Here is a 15144-nt window from a genome sequence, read left to right as displayed (position 1 = left end):
TGAATGTTTGTTTTGTTTTGAAAGAAACTCAATGAATTTATGAAAACCTGTTGCTTCAGGTCCTACCAGCCTGTTTTAACCATAAAGCATAATTCGGGCACGTTCTTGCGAGGTCACGTTGACTGCTTTTATTCAGGTACAGTAATTCTCAACAGGACGATTTCTGGAAATCGGCTTATATATGAGTGTCACTAGTCAGTGAAAAAGCCGGGGTCATAACGGTGTATCGACTGTCGTCTAAACCTGTCACAGAAAACATTTTAGGCTTTACGGTTAGAAGAGAGAATGGGAACTCTAAATTGAGTGGTTTGTAAACGGAGTCTGGTCCAGCAGAACGGCCGGTGTCAGCGCAGAGTTGAGATGTTACTTCAACCCCGGACAGTGGGGACATAGGGGGCGTGGTGTCTGGGAGGGGAGGGGGGGGGGGGGGACTTATCGCGAGGTGCGCCTCGCGGACAGAGCCGTGATTGGTTGGCACTCCCGGCAAGCGGCACGCGACTATGGATGTCGCTATAAAGAATCCTCGCGTGCCGGTTCTTCAACTAAAACTAACTGTTGACCACCGCGAGCAGCGAACGCAGAGGCGATAAAAGACAAACACACTGTGTCATTGTTTACCGCGACAACTGGACAGAGAGAGGACAAAGATGGACAGCGTGCTGGACTCTTTCTCCGGACTCGACTCTTTCTCCTCCCCTCCTTATTTCGACGACGATGACTTCTTCACCGACCAGTCCTCCAGGGACAGACACTTGGACACTGATGACTTCTTGGATGACGACGTCGACTTCCTCGCCAGCCACTTCCAAGACTATTACGGCAAAGACGCGGGCGGCAGAGCGGCGCCGCACGATGGGGACTACGACATCGGCAACCTGTCCTTCTCCTCCTCGTCCTCCACGTTCTCGTACGGCTGCGCCGACAGCACCCCGGACCTGTCCCCGCGGATGGGCCACCACGGTGGGCCGCTGCTGAAGCGGCGGCGGCGGATGAGGTCGGACACGGAAATGCAGCACCTGCGGCAGGCGGCCAACGTCCGGGAGCGGCGGAGGATGCAGTCCATCAACGACGCGTTCGAGGGGCTTCGCACCCACATCCCGACCCTGCCCTACGAGAAGAGGCTGTCCAAAGTGGACACGCTGCGTCTCGCCATCGGCTACATCAACTTCCTCGCTGAGCTCGTGCAGTCCGACCTGCCCATCAGAAACTCCAGCAGCGAGTCGCACGCGCAGCCCAAGAAGGTCATCATTTGCCACAGAGGAACAAGTAGGTTCACAGAGCACACCTGTAAATGCTGCTTTTTGGGGGGGCTGAAAACAAAAAAAAGAGGAAGAAAAAACAAACAAGCTTAACACTAATTCTCTCGTTGTTTTCTCTCTTCAGGGTCTCCCTCCCCTAGCGACCCGGACTACGGCCTGCCTCCCCTGGCCGGTCACTCTCTGTCCTGGTCCGATGAGAAGCAACTCCGGGAGCAGAACATCATCCGCACAGCCAAGGTCTGGACACCGGAGGACCCCCGAAAACTGCACAACAAACCGGGCCTCACAGATATTGAAAACGAGCCTCCTTTCGGCATGGTGGTCTGAAGGGAACCACCAGAGTTCATCCGACAGACACGCACATTGAAAATGTTGAATGTGCACTCGAAGGCGCATTGCGAAGAAATACATGAGCACCGTGTGAGCTTATACTGTACAGATATTGTATTCAATGTTGTAAATAGTTTTATCATGTTGATAATTTAATTTTTGTAATTCAGGAAACTGGCAATCATGTATTTATTATTGTTGTTTTTTCACAAGTTATAATATATGTTTTAATTTAATTACAATGAATGAGAGAAACATATTTTTTACATTGTTACGATGATTTATATTTATATTGAATCTGCAAATAAAAGCACTTACTGATGAAAATATCTAATATGTGTGTATTTTATTATACAGTGTTCAGCATGAACATGTTATGTTTATTAACCTAACCACAAATGTTAAGGTTGAAGATTCATTAATTATCTTTGATATATACATGAAAGCTCTTGGAGCTTTTTTTTTTGTCCAACACCAACGGTTGGTTTTAACGGAGACACATTTTTCCATTCAGAAACTGAACATTAACGTTTAAGTTTCTTGTTTATGACAAACTGTGTTTATTATAAGCCTCTTTTGTCACCAACGTTTTTGAGATATCATTTTAGTTTTATGTCAGTGTAAAAGTTGGACCTTCAAATATTCACAGTAATAATCTGCAGATGGAAATGAGCTATCTGACATAAATCATTTCGTCTTATAGGTTCATGTTTAATAAAGAGTGATCATAATTAATGTGCATACCATAATCATGTGATTGCTGGTATACTAGACTGAATGACGCATCTAATCATACCATAATGCATGCATGTTATTATTATTATCAAAATGTGCCATTGAATAATTGCAAACATCGGATGGAGTGAGAATTAGAAAATAACCCCAAAACCCCAAATATTGCTACATAAATATGCAAATGAGATGCTAATGAGGCGACACCCCACGAAAGCAGAAGGTGTTTAAAGCGCACGCGGGCGTGCAGCGGGGTGGTGGGAGGCTGTTGAATGCCGCTCTGTGCTGCCAGGTGCTGCCGGGACGGATTTTCCCGTGCATCTCTGTCATCCCCTCCAACATGTGTCCTCCTGTGCGGCCGCCCCCACACCACCAACATTCTGCTTAGATGAACCGGGTGCCCCCACCCCCCCCCTTAAAGAAAAGCTGCAAACACTCACAGATGATGCGACGTGCAGAGCGGCGCTGCTGCAAGAATTGTGAAAGTTTGGATTAAGTTTTCTTAGAAAACCTTCCAGCACAGCAGGCATTTCTGTTCATCAGAGTAATTAGCAGATTCTTTTATAGATACATTTTTTTAATTTTTTTTAAGGATGCCACATTAATCCATTTTTTATTCTCTCTCTCTCGCTCTCTCTCTCTCTCTCTCTCTTTCTCCGAGCAGACTCTGCAGGTCCTCTGTGAGTCCGTCCGCTCCTCAAGCGCGACAGGACCATGTAATCCTATTACAGCCATGGGAAAGTCAAATGCTTGCGACTCAATGCCGGGCAACTTCATCTCTTTGGCAGGAGGGGCCGGCTCCGCTTTGATTGCGCAGCAGTGGAGCCGGGAGGTTTAAAACAGTGGTAGCATTGTAGGTCCTCGCACCTTAGCGCCTTTGTGCCGTGGAGTTTTTTAGTGCACGGAGCGCCTCTCGGCATCCTTTGGTGCGGTCGCAGCGAAGCGGAATGGACAGGCTGAAATACTCCGGGCTATCTTGTCACTCCGGCTATACGGGCTTGGCAGGCCTTAAAAAGGATACGAGCATTTTTTAACAGTCTGACAGGTTTTATTTCCTTTGGTTGTAGGCCGGGCCATTAGAGGGCCACGCCAAGCGTCATTTGGTTGAGAAAGGTTTGTGGCACTGAGCTGAAAGGCCACTGATTCACCATATTAGGCAGACAGGCAGTACACTGCCCAGATTATTTTATTTTATTATTATTTTATTTTATTATTTTTTTTATTATTATTATAATTCTTTATTATTTTTTCATTTTTTTATTATTATATTATTTTATTTTACTTTACTTCATTATTTTTTTTTCTTTTTCATTTCATGAATCTCAATATTGTGAGAATGAATTCAGAATTGATTAAAGTATAAATAATAGGACGGGGAAATCCCATAGTGTTATTTCTGAAAGAAAATTTCGAATTCAGTCGTATTTCAGGAAAAAAAAACTGAGAGTATATATTTGAAATCTGGACACTCGAAATCCCAACTAACAATTCTGAGAAAAAACAAAAAGCTCAGACTGACATGGAAGGTCATTATAATTGATTTAATTCCAGGCATTAAATGCGCATGACTTTGCTCTTTTTCATCATCGCTGAAGACGGAAGGAAATTGTAATTGCCTCAGTGATCTACTCAAGAACTTCAACATTTTCATTAGCACCTTGAAATTACATATTTCAGATCCATTTCAGACCTTCGTTATAATTGCAAAAACCCTGATTCTGAAAGAGATTAGTCTTTAAAATAGGCGTCTTTAGTCTTCATTTTGTATTTTTGTACATTTTCTTCCTCACCTGTGAGTCAAATCACATGAACTCCATGCGCTGCCTCATGAAATATGTTGATATTTTTACTAAAGATGCACATAAAAGTAATGTGACAGCAAAGACATTTGCATTCTATTGTATCTACAATTTGACAATTTAAAGATCTGTTTTATTTTTCTCTCTTTTTTAATCTGTTAGATCAAACTCGGCTGCTATTGACGTCACCTGTACACGTTTAAGGGGGTGAATTTCCCCTGGAGTTTCACCTGTTATAAGTATCAGGCCACTTTTCAATCAGCACCCCTCCGAATCCCAAATGACCCTCCTGGCCCCCCAACGGGGACTTTCGGTCCAATAATGGACGCAACACCGTTCAGCGACCCTTGTTGCTTGCTGGGCTTTCCACGGCAGAGCTTCGTGGCGGTTCAGTCACACTGTCGAAGGGTCGCCTCGCGTCGTCCTAGCTGCAGAATGCAGAGATTGGCACTTTTACGCACCAGCAGGCTGACTAGTGTGTTGGTTTGCGCTGAAAAATTGGGCTGAAACGTGAATTAACAAAAGTCCAACGAGTCTAAACCCTTTTGTGGCGAAACGCACCAGTGAAGGTGTGAAGCTACAGCTTTGACTGATACATGAATGAGAAGAAAGGTTGTGTCGCCTCTAATGCTGCCAAATCCGCTTTGAGCCCGAATGTTAGCACGCTGGGTGGGACGCCCAACAAATCGGCTTGATTTTCAGATTATCCCGCATCGGAAATACAACCCCATGGAGCCACCATTAATACCCTTGATTCTTTTTCTCCCCTTCTCCTGTCCAACATGATATCAGTGTGGTAGCTGTGAGGCTGATCTGCCCAGGCTCTCAGGTCCGTGCGCTGAAGATCTCTTAGCTGATCTATGGGTCCGGTGAGCCTGGTAACCAATATAGGTCAGCTGTGTGGAGCAGGGAGCGGGAGGACAATCGTGGCGAGGAGGGGAGGCAGAGCCGGGATCGCTCTCCCTTTAACCCGCGCGCTCTTTATCCTCTCAGACGCAAACTTCCCATCTAAATTACATCTTTAAGAGCGCTTCCCCCCGTCCCGCTGGAACAGATCGGTCTCCGCCGCGTTCTCCCGGGGGATGCACCTGGTAGTTCAAACTTTGTCTCTGTCTCTTTTCATAGTCCTTGTGCCTGAGTCTCTGGACAGCAGCTGCCTAAAAGCAAGCAAAGAGAGAGGCCCTTGCAGTGTCTTCGAGACGGGTTGGCACCGTTTTCCGCGTCTTTAATGTTCCATCAGCCTTTGTCCGGGACACAATATGGCAACTGTAAAGCATGTGACGTTTTGCAATAATAAAACACATTTTCAATGACGTGACACCCGGCTGAAAGCGCAGCGCGGGCCAGCCAGGGTAAAACCTGTCCCTGCGTTTGTTTTGTGCGCCCCCAGCCAATTAACAGCGAGTTCTTTTCGCCGCGCCTTGATAAGCCAATTAAATTTATGTCTTCTAATTCTTTTTTTTTCAAGGGGAGAAAGGAGGTGCATTTCGTGTGTCCTGCTCCTCGGAACGGAGATTTTTCTTGCCATCACCTGGCGTTTTCTCTACAAGAGACCAAACTGTCCCGGGTGCCCCTGCAGCCATACGGCTCTCACCATCCTCCTCCATTGTTTCCTACCTTGATCACTCATTACCGGGATTTAAAAAATCCTTTATGGGCCATGTTTTGTGTCATATTTTTATACGCAAGATTAAGCAGATGCTGCGATTGTAACATCCAAACTGTAGGGCTACTCAAGGCTGAAAGAGAGACAGCCACTCGGTTTGCAGCGGGGGAGAGAGAGGGAGAGAAAAAAAAGCTTTGGGCACATCTTCAGAGGAATAAAACATTTAGGAGCGATAAACAGACTTCAACCTGCTCTATTTCAGCCTTTGTGTTGTTTGTGAATAATTAATGTTAATAGGGACAGGTTTGTATACTTTGAATGCAGGACCACAGGTGCGGAGTGACAGGATGAATAACCGGCCCTGGTTTTTGCCAAAGCTCGAGGGCTCTTGTCCAGGGTCTCCAAGCTGATGGAAAATATTGTCATCTCTTTGATTCGCAGCATTACTTTCACCGAGGACAAAGCCGGGTGATGAAAAGCTTATGTTGGAGTGAAACGGGCGATGACGGTGGCCGCTTCAGACTCCTGAAAGAAAGAGAAAGGGGCCGAGTCAATGGCAACGCGCGCTTCTGGTTTTGTGCGCAAGTGCTCCATCTAACTCAAATAAAGGAGCCTTTCCAACTTTTAAAGGACCACTTTTTGCCTTTAGTGAAGGCTGGACGGCTGTAGCCATTAAGCATATGGTAAGGCGCTGGTCTTTTGTCCCTGAGAAGCCCTTGAGATACTAACTTGTGTTCTTTCCGGGATATTTAACTTCTCAAAGGCTCATACTTTATGCGCCGGCAACAAGTGGCTCCGGGGCGCACGAGCAGCTTTCCCTATTGAGACAAGCAGTGTGGTAGAGACAATAAATAGCGGGTTAATGATCAGAGGAGGGATTTATTTCTTTATTACACGCAGTCGTGTACATTTTAGGGGAATTGCTATACGTTATTTAATTTGGAGAAATATCGTTGCCTTGGATATGTTCCAAAGGACCACTATTTTGGCGCATGAATATCCATGGCAACGCATCGACAGACTGGGACTGCAGTGAGTGCGCATGGAGACAATTATAACTCAAATAAAATGTCTGACGAAACAAGATCAGTTACTAAGAGATTTTATTCATGCGAACCCTCCTTATTCAAAATATAATGTCAATCGGGACTCTAGTGGTATAATTACAGCGAGGGTGGATGCCTACTAATATTTAAAATTCAGATTTTACCAGGAACTTCATATAAACATGAGATTCTGCCGATAAACTTTGATTTCGGGTGTAGTGTTTTCATGCGTAAAAGCGGATGGTGTTATCCAGTTTCGTCTCGTTGCGTAACGGTGCGTTCTCTGCGCGCTGGGGGGAAAACGCACCTAAACTCGGCTGCATCTCACTCCTACCCATCAGAGCACCGGAGACGTGTGATTTGTAGTCACAACAAATAGCACCAATCCTTTGTTCCCACGCGAGACTTTTAATAGGATACCCTAAATTAAATATAAAGCAACGGTGATGGAAAGCCCAATGTCATGCATCCACTGACATATTTACAATGTAAATTCAGCATTTTAATGTTATCAAAAGTTCAATAAAAAGTGGAATGTAACGAGAAAACGACTTTGAAAAGATGCTGCTTCATTTCCAGTACGTGCGTGTATGGGACAACACGTTAAATGGCATTTTCATCACAACATATTGGATGAAAACATATTGATACATGTTAAAAGAGTGTTAGATGGAAGTAAAGTCTCTCAATCTGGTACATCGGTGTTTTGAAAACGAGGCAACTTGAACGTCACTGCTTGGTGTGTGGGGAAATGCAATAGACAATCCAAAAAGTTGTCTTTGGTCTGAGTAGAAAAAAAGGTTCTGTTTCATGACTTTTGGACATTTTTTCTCCACCAAAATGTCAAGCTCGGATCATAAACAATTTGTATTCTGAGATGAGAAGTAACTGAACGCGCTCGTAATGTTGACGTGAGTGTGAGCGTGTGTGTGTGTTTGTGTGTGTGTGTGTGTGTGTGTGTGCGTGTGCGTGCGCGTCTCGTTGTGTTACGGAGCCAGCTGGCCGCCTCTGGCCTCTGAAAACCCCCCTGGTGGACGGAACACGGCGGGCTGACCTCCGTGCCGGAGGACGGGAGATGCGCCTTTGAATGAATTAGCCATAAAGACGTCTCGCTATGATCATTGTTGCAGCTGAAAGCCGGGTGGATATGAGAGGCATTGTGCACAGCTTTTGCGTGCCCCGTCATGAAATATTACAGTCCATTCACGAGGAAGCGCCATTGAAAAGATATGGAAATGAAGCAGACTGGGCTGGTTCCAGAGCGGATCTCAAGGCACAATACAAAAAAGCAATAAATACATAACTATAATAAATATGTATCGCATGTTTCAACAGAAACAATCTCAGGCTTTCAGCAGTGATTCATGCACTGCTGAACGTTCTCTATCCGCACGCGCTGACAAATGATTGTGCCGACATCGTTAACACTCGGTAAAAAAAGCACAAAAAACATGAATAACTCCACAAAAAAAGTGATAAATTACAAATATGCTAATTTCAGTCACGGCCGTTTGTACGTGTGCGTCTCCATCCATCTCCTATTTCTGCGCTGCTGATCCCCGTCGCGCGCTAGAGGACACTCAACCCGTTTAGACCGAGGCTCTTTTGTTCGCCTCCAACACTGACTTCAGCCTTCAGGGAAAGGGAAAGGTTTTCATACCCCCCCACAAACACACACACACCGCCCATCCCTTCCTCTCCCAGTTGCCAGGAGTCAGAGGTGTAAAAGCATGCATCATTTTTCACCAGCTCTGCGTTTTTGATATCGACAAAAGCGGCTGCTATGGAACAGCCTCTCCGCTTGTTCGCTGGCTTGAACTTCACTGACGTCCGACTGCTCTCTTTTCCTCGTCTGAACGCGGCGCAGCGGGGATGGATTTGCAAGACAAATGCAGCTGTGTGTGTGCGAGCGAGACAAGTGGCACAAAAAGGCCGTTCCAGTCAGCCGACGGGACGGAGAAAGTCAGCATGATGCGGACGTCAAATCAATCAAAAACAAAAGGCCGCATGATGCAGAAAGTACTGCGCTTATGGTGTTGAAATAGCAGCTTATTTTTGGCCGAATTGGGGAGACTGCAATGCAAACTGTTGGTGGAGTCCAGAGAGTTGAAAATGGTCTTGAAGGACAAGTTAGTCTATGACACTGTGTGGGTCCTTTTTCATTCAGAATAAACCCAGATTAAAAAAACGCTCACGGACAGTTTTCACATCGTTAACATGTGGCAATTGTCCAGAGACACTTGTCTATTTGAACCACGAGGACAGTATATATTTTGAAGTAATGTACTTTTTTAAACGAGAAAAACTCGTGAAGATGCTTATTTTTTTAGAATAAAAAAAAGCCAAATATATTTCGAATTTATTTCTTTTTTCTTTTGCAGGTTAATTATTCTGCAGGGTTATTAGTAACGTATAATAACGGTCATTATAACTTTGGCTCAACTCACTGTGTTCACTCTATCGTGAAATATCACAGTGAAAGCATGTGAAGTTATAATCGTGTAATTTATTGCGAAATATAACAGTTAAAGGCCCATGTGATAACAGCGGAATATATTATGAAATATCACAGTGAAAACCTGTGAAGTGTTAACAGTATCATTTATTGTAAAATATACACGTAAAGCCTGTTAAGTGATAATAGTGTGAATTATTGTGAAATATCACATGGAAATCATGTGAAGTGGTAATAGTGTAATCAATTGTAAAATAATACTCTTAAAGCCTGTCAAGTTAGACTAATTCATTGTGAAATATCACAGTTAAAGCATGTGAAGTGGTAATGGTGTCCTTTTGTAATTTTGCAGTGTAAATCCTGCAGTAATGGTGTCGGCATTATAAGAGGAACAACACTTTGTCGTTCTCAAACAGCCGTGTAAGCATTCCTTCCTCTCTCCCTGCAGCTGATCAGCCGGCTGTGCAGTAAGTCAGAGCCTGCCGTGGCTGGTGGCCATGGGGCTGAGGACTGGGAAGCCTTCCAGCCTCAGAGGGACCGTGATGAACCCAGGAGCGGTCAAACTCGGCAGGAAGCCCTGCGCAACCAGCCAGCGCTATTTAGCCACTTTCCAATGAAACCAATTACTTTTATAGCGAGCCTCGGTGCCGACACTGTGTGTTGTTCCTGCAGACCAATAGAGTATGGCTGTGAAAGGAGAGGCAGACGTGAAGTAGGAAACCCTCCTGAGCTGCTTCAACAGGCTGTAAAATATACCTAAAGTCAGTATCCATGGAGACTCACGATGTGCGAGAGCAGCCTGATGCACAAAGCCTTTCATAAAAGTCATTATTATCATTATATATCTTTTATAACTCATCTTCTGATATCGGAGCAGTTTTAGAGTTGTGAATTAATTGTACAAGGATGAATAAACACTTAAACATAAACCCATTGTTTCCCTGTTTGTAAGACTATAGAGCATTAACATGAGCTGACCTTTCATTGAAGCTTTTATTTAGTTAAAGCATCTTACAACTAGAAATTCATCTTTTCCGCCAATTTCAAAAGGTCACATGCTTAAGAGTTTCTTGTATCCTGTAATTTTCCAGCATCCATTGACTTCCATCCAGTTCCTGTTCATTTACACTGAAATACAAGTTACCGGGCAGAACACGGCATCTTACTGCGTCTGTCTTCTCGTAATTAGCATGTCGATATATTTTTTGGAACTGTTTTTTTTTGTCATGAGCACTTTCACACAGAATGTGAATATTATGCAAAGTGTTGCATTTTTTCTCTGAACACTTTTTTCTGAGCTTCCGCACCACGAATAAAGGCTTCAGCTGATCACATCCTATGGAACTTCCATGATCAAAATGTACATTACATTACATTACATTACATTACACTACACTACATTACACTGCACTACACTACATTACATTATATTACATTACATTACATTACATTAATTTACATTACATTACACTACATTACATTACATTACACTGCACTACACTACACTACATTACATTACATTACATTACACTACATTACATTACACTGCACTACACTACATTACATTACATTACATTACATTACATTAATTTACATTACACTACATTACATTACATTAATTTACATTACATTACATTACACTACATTACATTACATTACATTACATTGCACTACACTGCACTACACTACACTACATTACATTACATTACATTGCATTACATTGCACTGCACTACACTACATTACATTACATTACATTACATTGCACTGCACTACACTACATTACATTACATTACATTACATTACATTAATTTACATTACATTACACTACATTACATTACATTACATTACATTAATTTACATTACATTACATTACATTACACTACACTGCACTACACTACACTACACTGCACTACATTACATTACATTACACTACATTACACTACATTACATTACACTACACTACATTACATTACATTACACTGCACTGCACTACACTACATTACATTACATTACATTACACTACATTACATTACACTACACTACATTACATTACATTACACTACATTACATTACACTACATTACATTACACTACATTACATTACACTACACTACACTACATTACATTACATTACACTACACTGCACTACACTACACTACACTACACTACATTACATTACACTGCACTACATTACACTACATTACATTACACTGCACTGCACTACATTACACTACATTACACTACATTACATTACACTACACTACACTACATTACATTACATTACACTACACTGCACTACACTACACTACATTACATTACACTACACTGCACTACACTACACTACATTACATTACACTACACTGCACTACACTACACTACATTACATTACACTACACTACACTACACTACACTACATTACATTACACTACACTACACTACACTACACTACATTACATTACATTACACTACACTACATTACACTACACTGCACTACACTACACTACATTACATTACATTACATTACACTACACTACATTACACTACACTACACTGCACTACACTACACTACACTACATTACATTACATTACACTACATTACATTACACTACACTACACTACACTACACTACATTACATTACATTACACTATATTACATTACACTACATTACATTGCACTGCACTGCACTACACTACACTACATTACATTACATTACACTGCATTACACTACATTACATTACATTGCACTACACTACACTACACTACATTACATTACATTACACTGCAAATCTACAAATCTAACATGAATTTTTCTCTTATATTACAGTATTATACAAAAACAGCTAGGTCAGATATGTATCTTGGAAAGAGATCAATTACAATTCAATATTCTAACTGCAACCAAATACTTATGGGGATATTAGAATAAAGCAATTCACTACTTGATACACAGCAGCATTCTTCCTTCACTGCTATGAGAGGATCAACACTGGAAGAGATGACGTTACTGCCTCAACTGAGCTGAAAACAAATGTAACAACGCCATTGTTCATGCAGGTTTCAGTGCTGACAAGAGATGTTTCTCGACAGAGTCCACAAGTCAAATGATTGCTGGTGTATTGAAGTGCCATCATGTTGTGCCAAGAGTTGTAGTCGGAGACATCTGTCTAATAAATGTCAAGTGAAAGTGTTGTTATTAGGTTACTGGTTGTAAGTAATGTAGTAAGCAGAGGAGGAGTTCAGCTGGATCAGCTAATAAAGCGTCATATCCCCAATCACCGGCCAGCTTAATTGACATCCACATGAAGAGAGAACAGCTAATTGATTATAGGCTTGTCTTATTCCAACGCACTGGGGGACCGATGGCAAATGGACTGAGGGAATCTTTTCCGTTCCGACCCTGTGTGTGAGTGAGCGTGTGTGCACTTGAGTTTCTGTTTCTAGAAAAAGGTTCCTCATAGGACGCATCCGACTGAAGAAGTGAGGGATTGTTAGTCTCAGCTGCTCCCTTTCTAAACTGGGAAACATGTAAAGAAAAGGTCTGCATCATGGCCTCCATTGTGTGTCTGTGAGCTGTTACTCACAGACAACATTCCTTTAAAGAGTGGTGGCATTTCTCTGAGTTGTGCACAACAAAGGCACCTAAGCTACAGCATACTCTTCAGTCTGCCAGTCAAGCACTGGCAGCAGTAGAGATTGTTCAGTTTACCAGTCACAAGGTCAACACACTCTCAGTCCTAACGTGTCAAATACGAGGCAGCTTTTACTTCCCTCTCTAGTCCCGTAGCACGCTGGAGCGCTCCGCACAGAGCGATGGCACTGCATGCAGGCGTTAAACATTGTTGATTAAAATTCAAACATTTGGCTCTTGCTATCGTCATCTTAAATGCTTTACCAACGAGAATAAAGGGATGCACGAGCAGAATGTCTCATCCAGCATTCGTAGCTACACCAACAAAAAAGAAAGCGCTGATATTCGTACATATCCCACGAAATCATCTTGTATATAATCCTCATAAACATGAACCAGACAACAAAAGCCCTTCAGTGTTGGATGGGTCAAACAAAAGAATGACCTTCCCCCTTGTGTGACAAAGAGTGAACGTACCTTCCGTATTTCAGTGACGGCACTTCCATAGTTACTTTTAACATAAGTCAGTTTTCACAATCTTTTCCTGAAACAAGTAGTTTCGTTGCCTAAACCTAACTAGGTTGTTTTCCTAATACTCCGACAGTGTATTTTGTATGACTGAAACGAGCTAAAATCGACACGTGTTGCTGGACCTTCGGAGACAAATACGTGAAAAATGACGAGTAACTTATCGTAAGATGTGAACCGTCACAAGATAAAACTAAAAGTCACATGTCCTGTAATAGGCAGCACAGTTTAGCACTGATCATCAGCACTGGATGTAAATCATGGAGTCGTATATTCCAAGAGGTACAAGGCTGCGTGTGCAGAGTTGATATGTAAAACCTGACAATGTAAGCTAATGGAACTGGTAAGCGTTCATCCTGTACTCAATAGAATGTACTCAACACATTTCATGGCTGACTGACAATTACATTTGGAGGATTTATAGAAAAGCTAATGTGAAAGCAGGGGAAAAACGGACAAAACAACCCTGACAAAGAATCAGGGGTTACTAAAAGATCAGGGCTCATCCTCTGGATGCTGGCAGTCCAGAGTGTTGGACAGACAGAGGGGCCAGTTGACAGGCAGCCATTCTTAAGGCCCGACATTCTCATGATAAATACGTCACAAAATACCGACATCTGCTACCGTCCAAGTGTTATAGACACTGATATCTCCTATGAATACCCAAGGTTCCCACTGACGCCCCAAACTCACTTTTCCCTGAGTTGTCATTGACTTTCATTGACTTGCTGGTTAATTAACATTGTTTTTCCTCTCCAGCTCATCTCAAAACATCTAATGCAATGAATGTGTGGGACTGCATTCTTCTTTAATCCTGGCAAAAATAAAATAAACAACTTGTTTGTGAAAATACTGGCCCCCAATAAGAATGTGCCAAACTCTCCAACTTCTGTAATGCACTAAAAGCTTCAAGCTCGTTTAGCTACATCTACATGCTACAGCTTCATGGTGTACAAAGAACTTTTTATACTTAAAGTCATCTTCTACCATTGTTTATAACAACCATTGTCGGCTACACATCATACCGAAATACATTTACAATTTACCCTCATGTATTTCTTCTTTCCACTAGATTATCATATGTTATTTTACGTATATGGTTCAGAAAATAAGGTTAATATGAAATATAATGAGAAACAAATAAATAAATAGATACACTTTTATTGTTTATTAGTCTTTTTTGCAGTGTAGGATAATGAACGATATGAGATTATTACATCTGTATATTCTTAATAAAAGTTGCCAAAATGTCCTATTTGTGCTGTAACACTTTTCATTTGCAGCAAGTTTGTGTTTAGGGAACATTGAACCTTCCACCAGCGCCCCATCAACGCTCGCTGCATACACGCTAAAAAATCAAATCACCGCATCCTCCACTTCAAAGTCCTCCATCACCACACTGCTACGTTCCACCATCAATTGGCAATTCATGGTGCTTAAAAAGAGCCATTGGTTTAATCCCATCTCAAGTCATTTTTTTGTTACCTATCAAAGTGAATGTCGGGTCCGGCCCATGGGAGGGGCGACATGACATTTCCACGGCAGCTTCTAAACAGGTCAGTCAAGGGAACCATGGAGTCCAAAGCGGTGGGAGGGGGACACTTTCAACCAAAACCGTGTAACTGAATCTAAACCAGTGGTTAAACCCATTCAGCAGTGCAGGAATGGGGAGAGGCCGAACAATACAATACCATTCATAGGCTAACACAGACCCAGTGGAATGAGCAGGGAGGCTCTCAGCCAGTCGGCCAGTCAGTCAG

The 15144-nt window shown here is 42.5% G+C and overlaps 1 protein-coding gene across 1 annotated transcript; it reads left to right on the top strand.

Annotated features, from left to right (window-relative positions):
* Positions 1-647: 647 nt before the first annotated feature.
* ptf1a (pancreas associated transcription factor 1a) lies at positions 648-1586 on the top strand (the record flags this gene model as incomplete). The annotated part of the gene is made up of 2 exons (XM_079285367.1): positions 648-1266; positions 1384-1586. 2 exons carry the CDS (start codon positions 648-650, stop codon positions 1584-1586), a joined length of 822 nt encoding a protein of 273 aa, XP_079141493.1.
* Between the last annotated feature and the right edge of the window lie 13558 nt (positions 1587-15144).

Source organism: Melanostigma gelatinosum, assembly GCF_949748355.1.
Source record: "Melanostigma gelatinosum genome assembly, chromosome: 15".
Taxonomy (NCBI): Eukaryota; Metazoa; Chordata; class Actinopteri; order Perciformes; family Zoarcidae; genus Melanostigma; species Melanostigma gelatinosum.
Note: the sequence above shows the minus strand (reverse complement) of the source record. Positions and strands in the feature narration are given on the sequence as shown.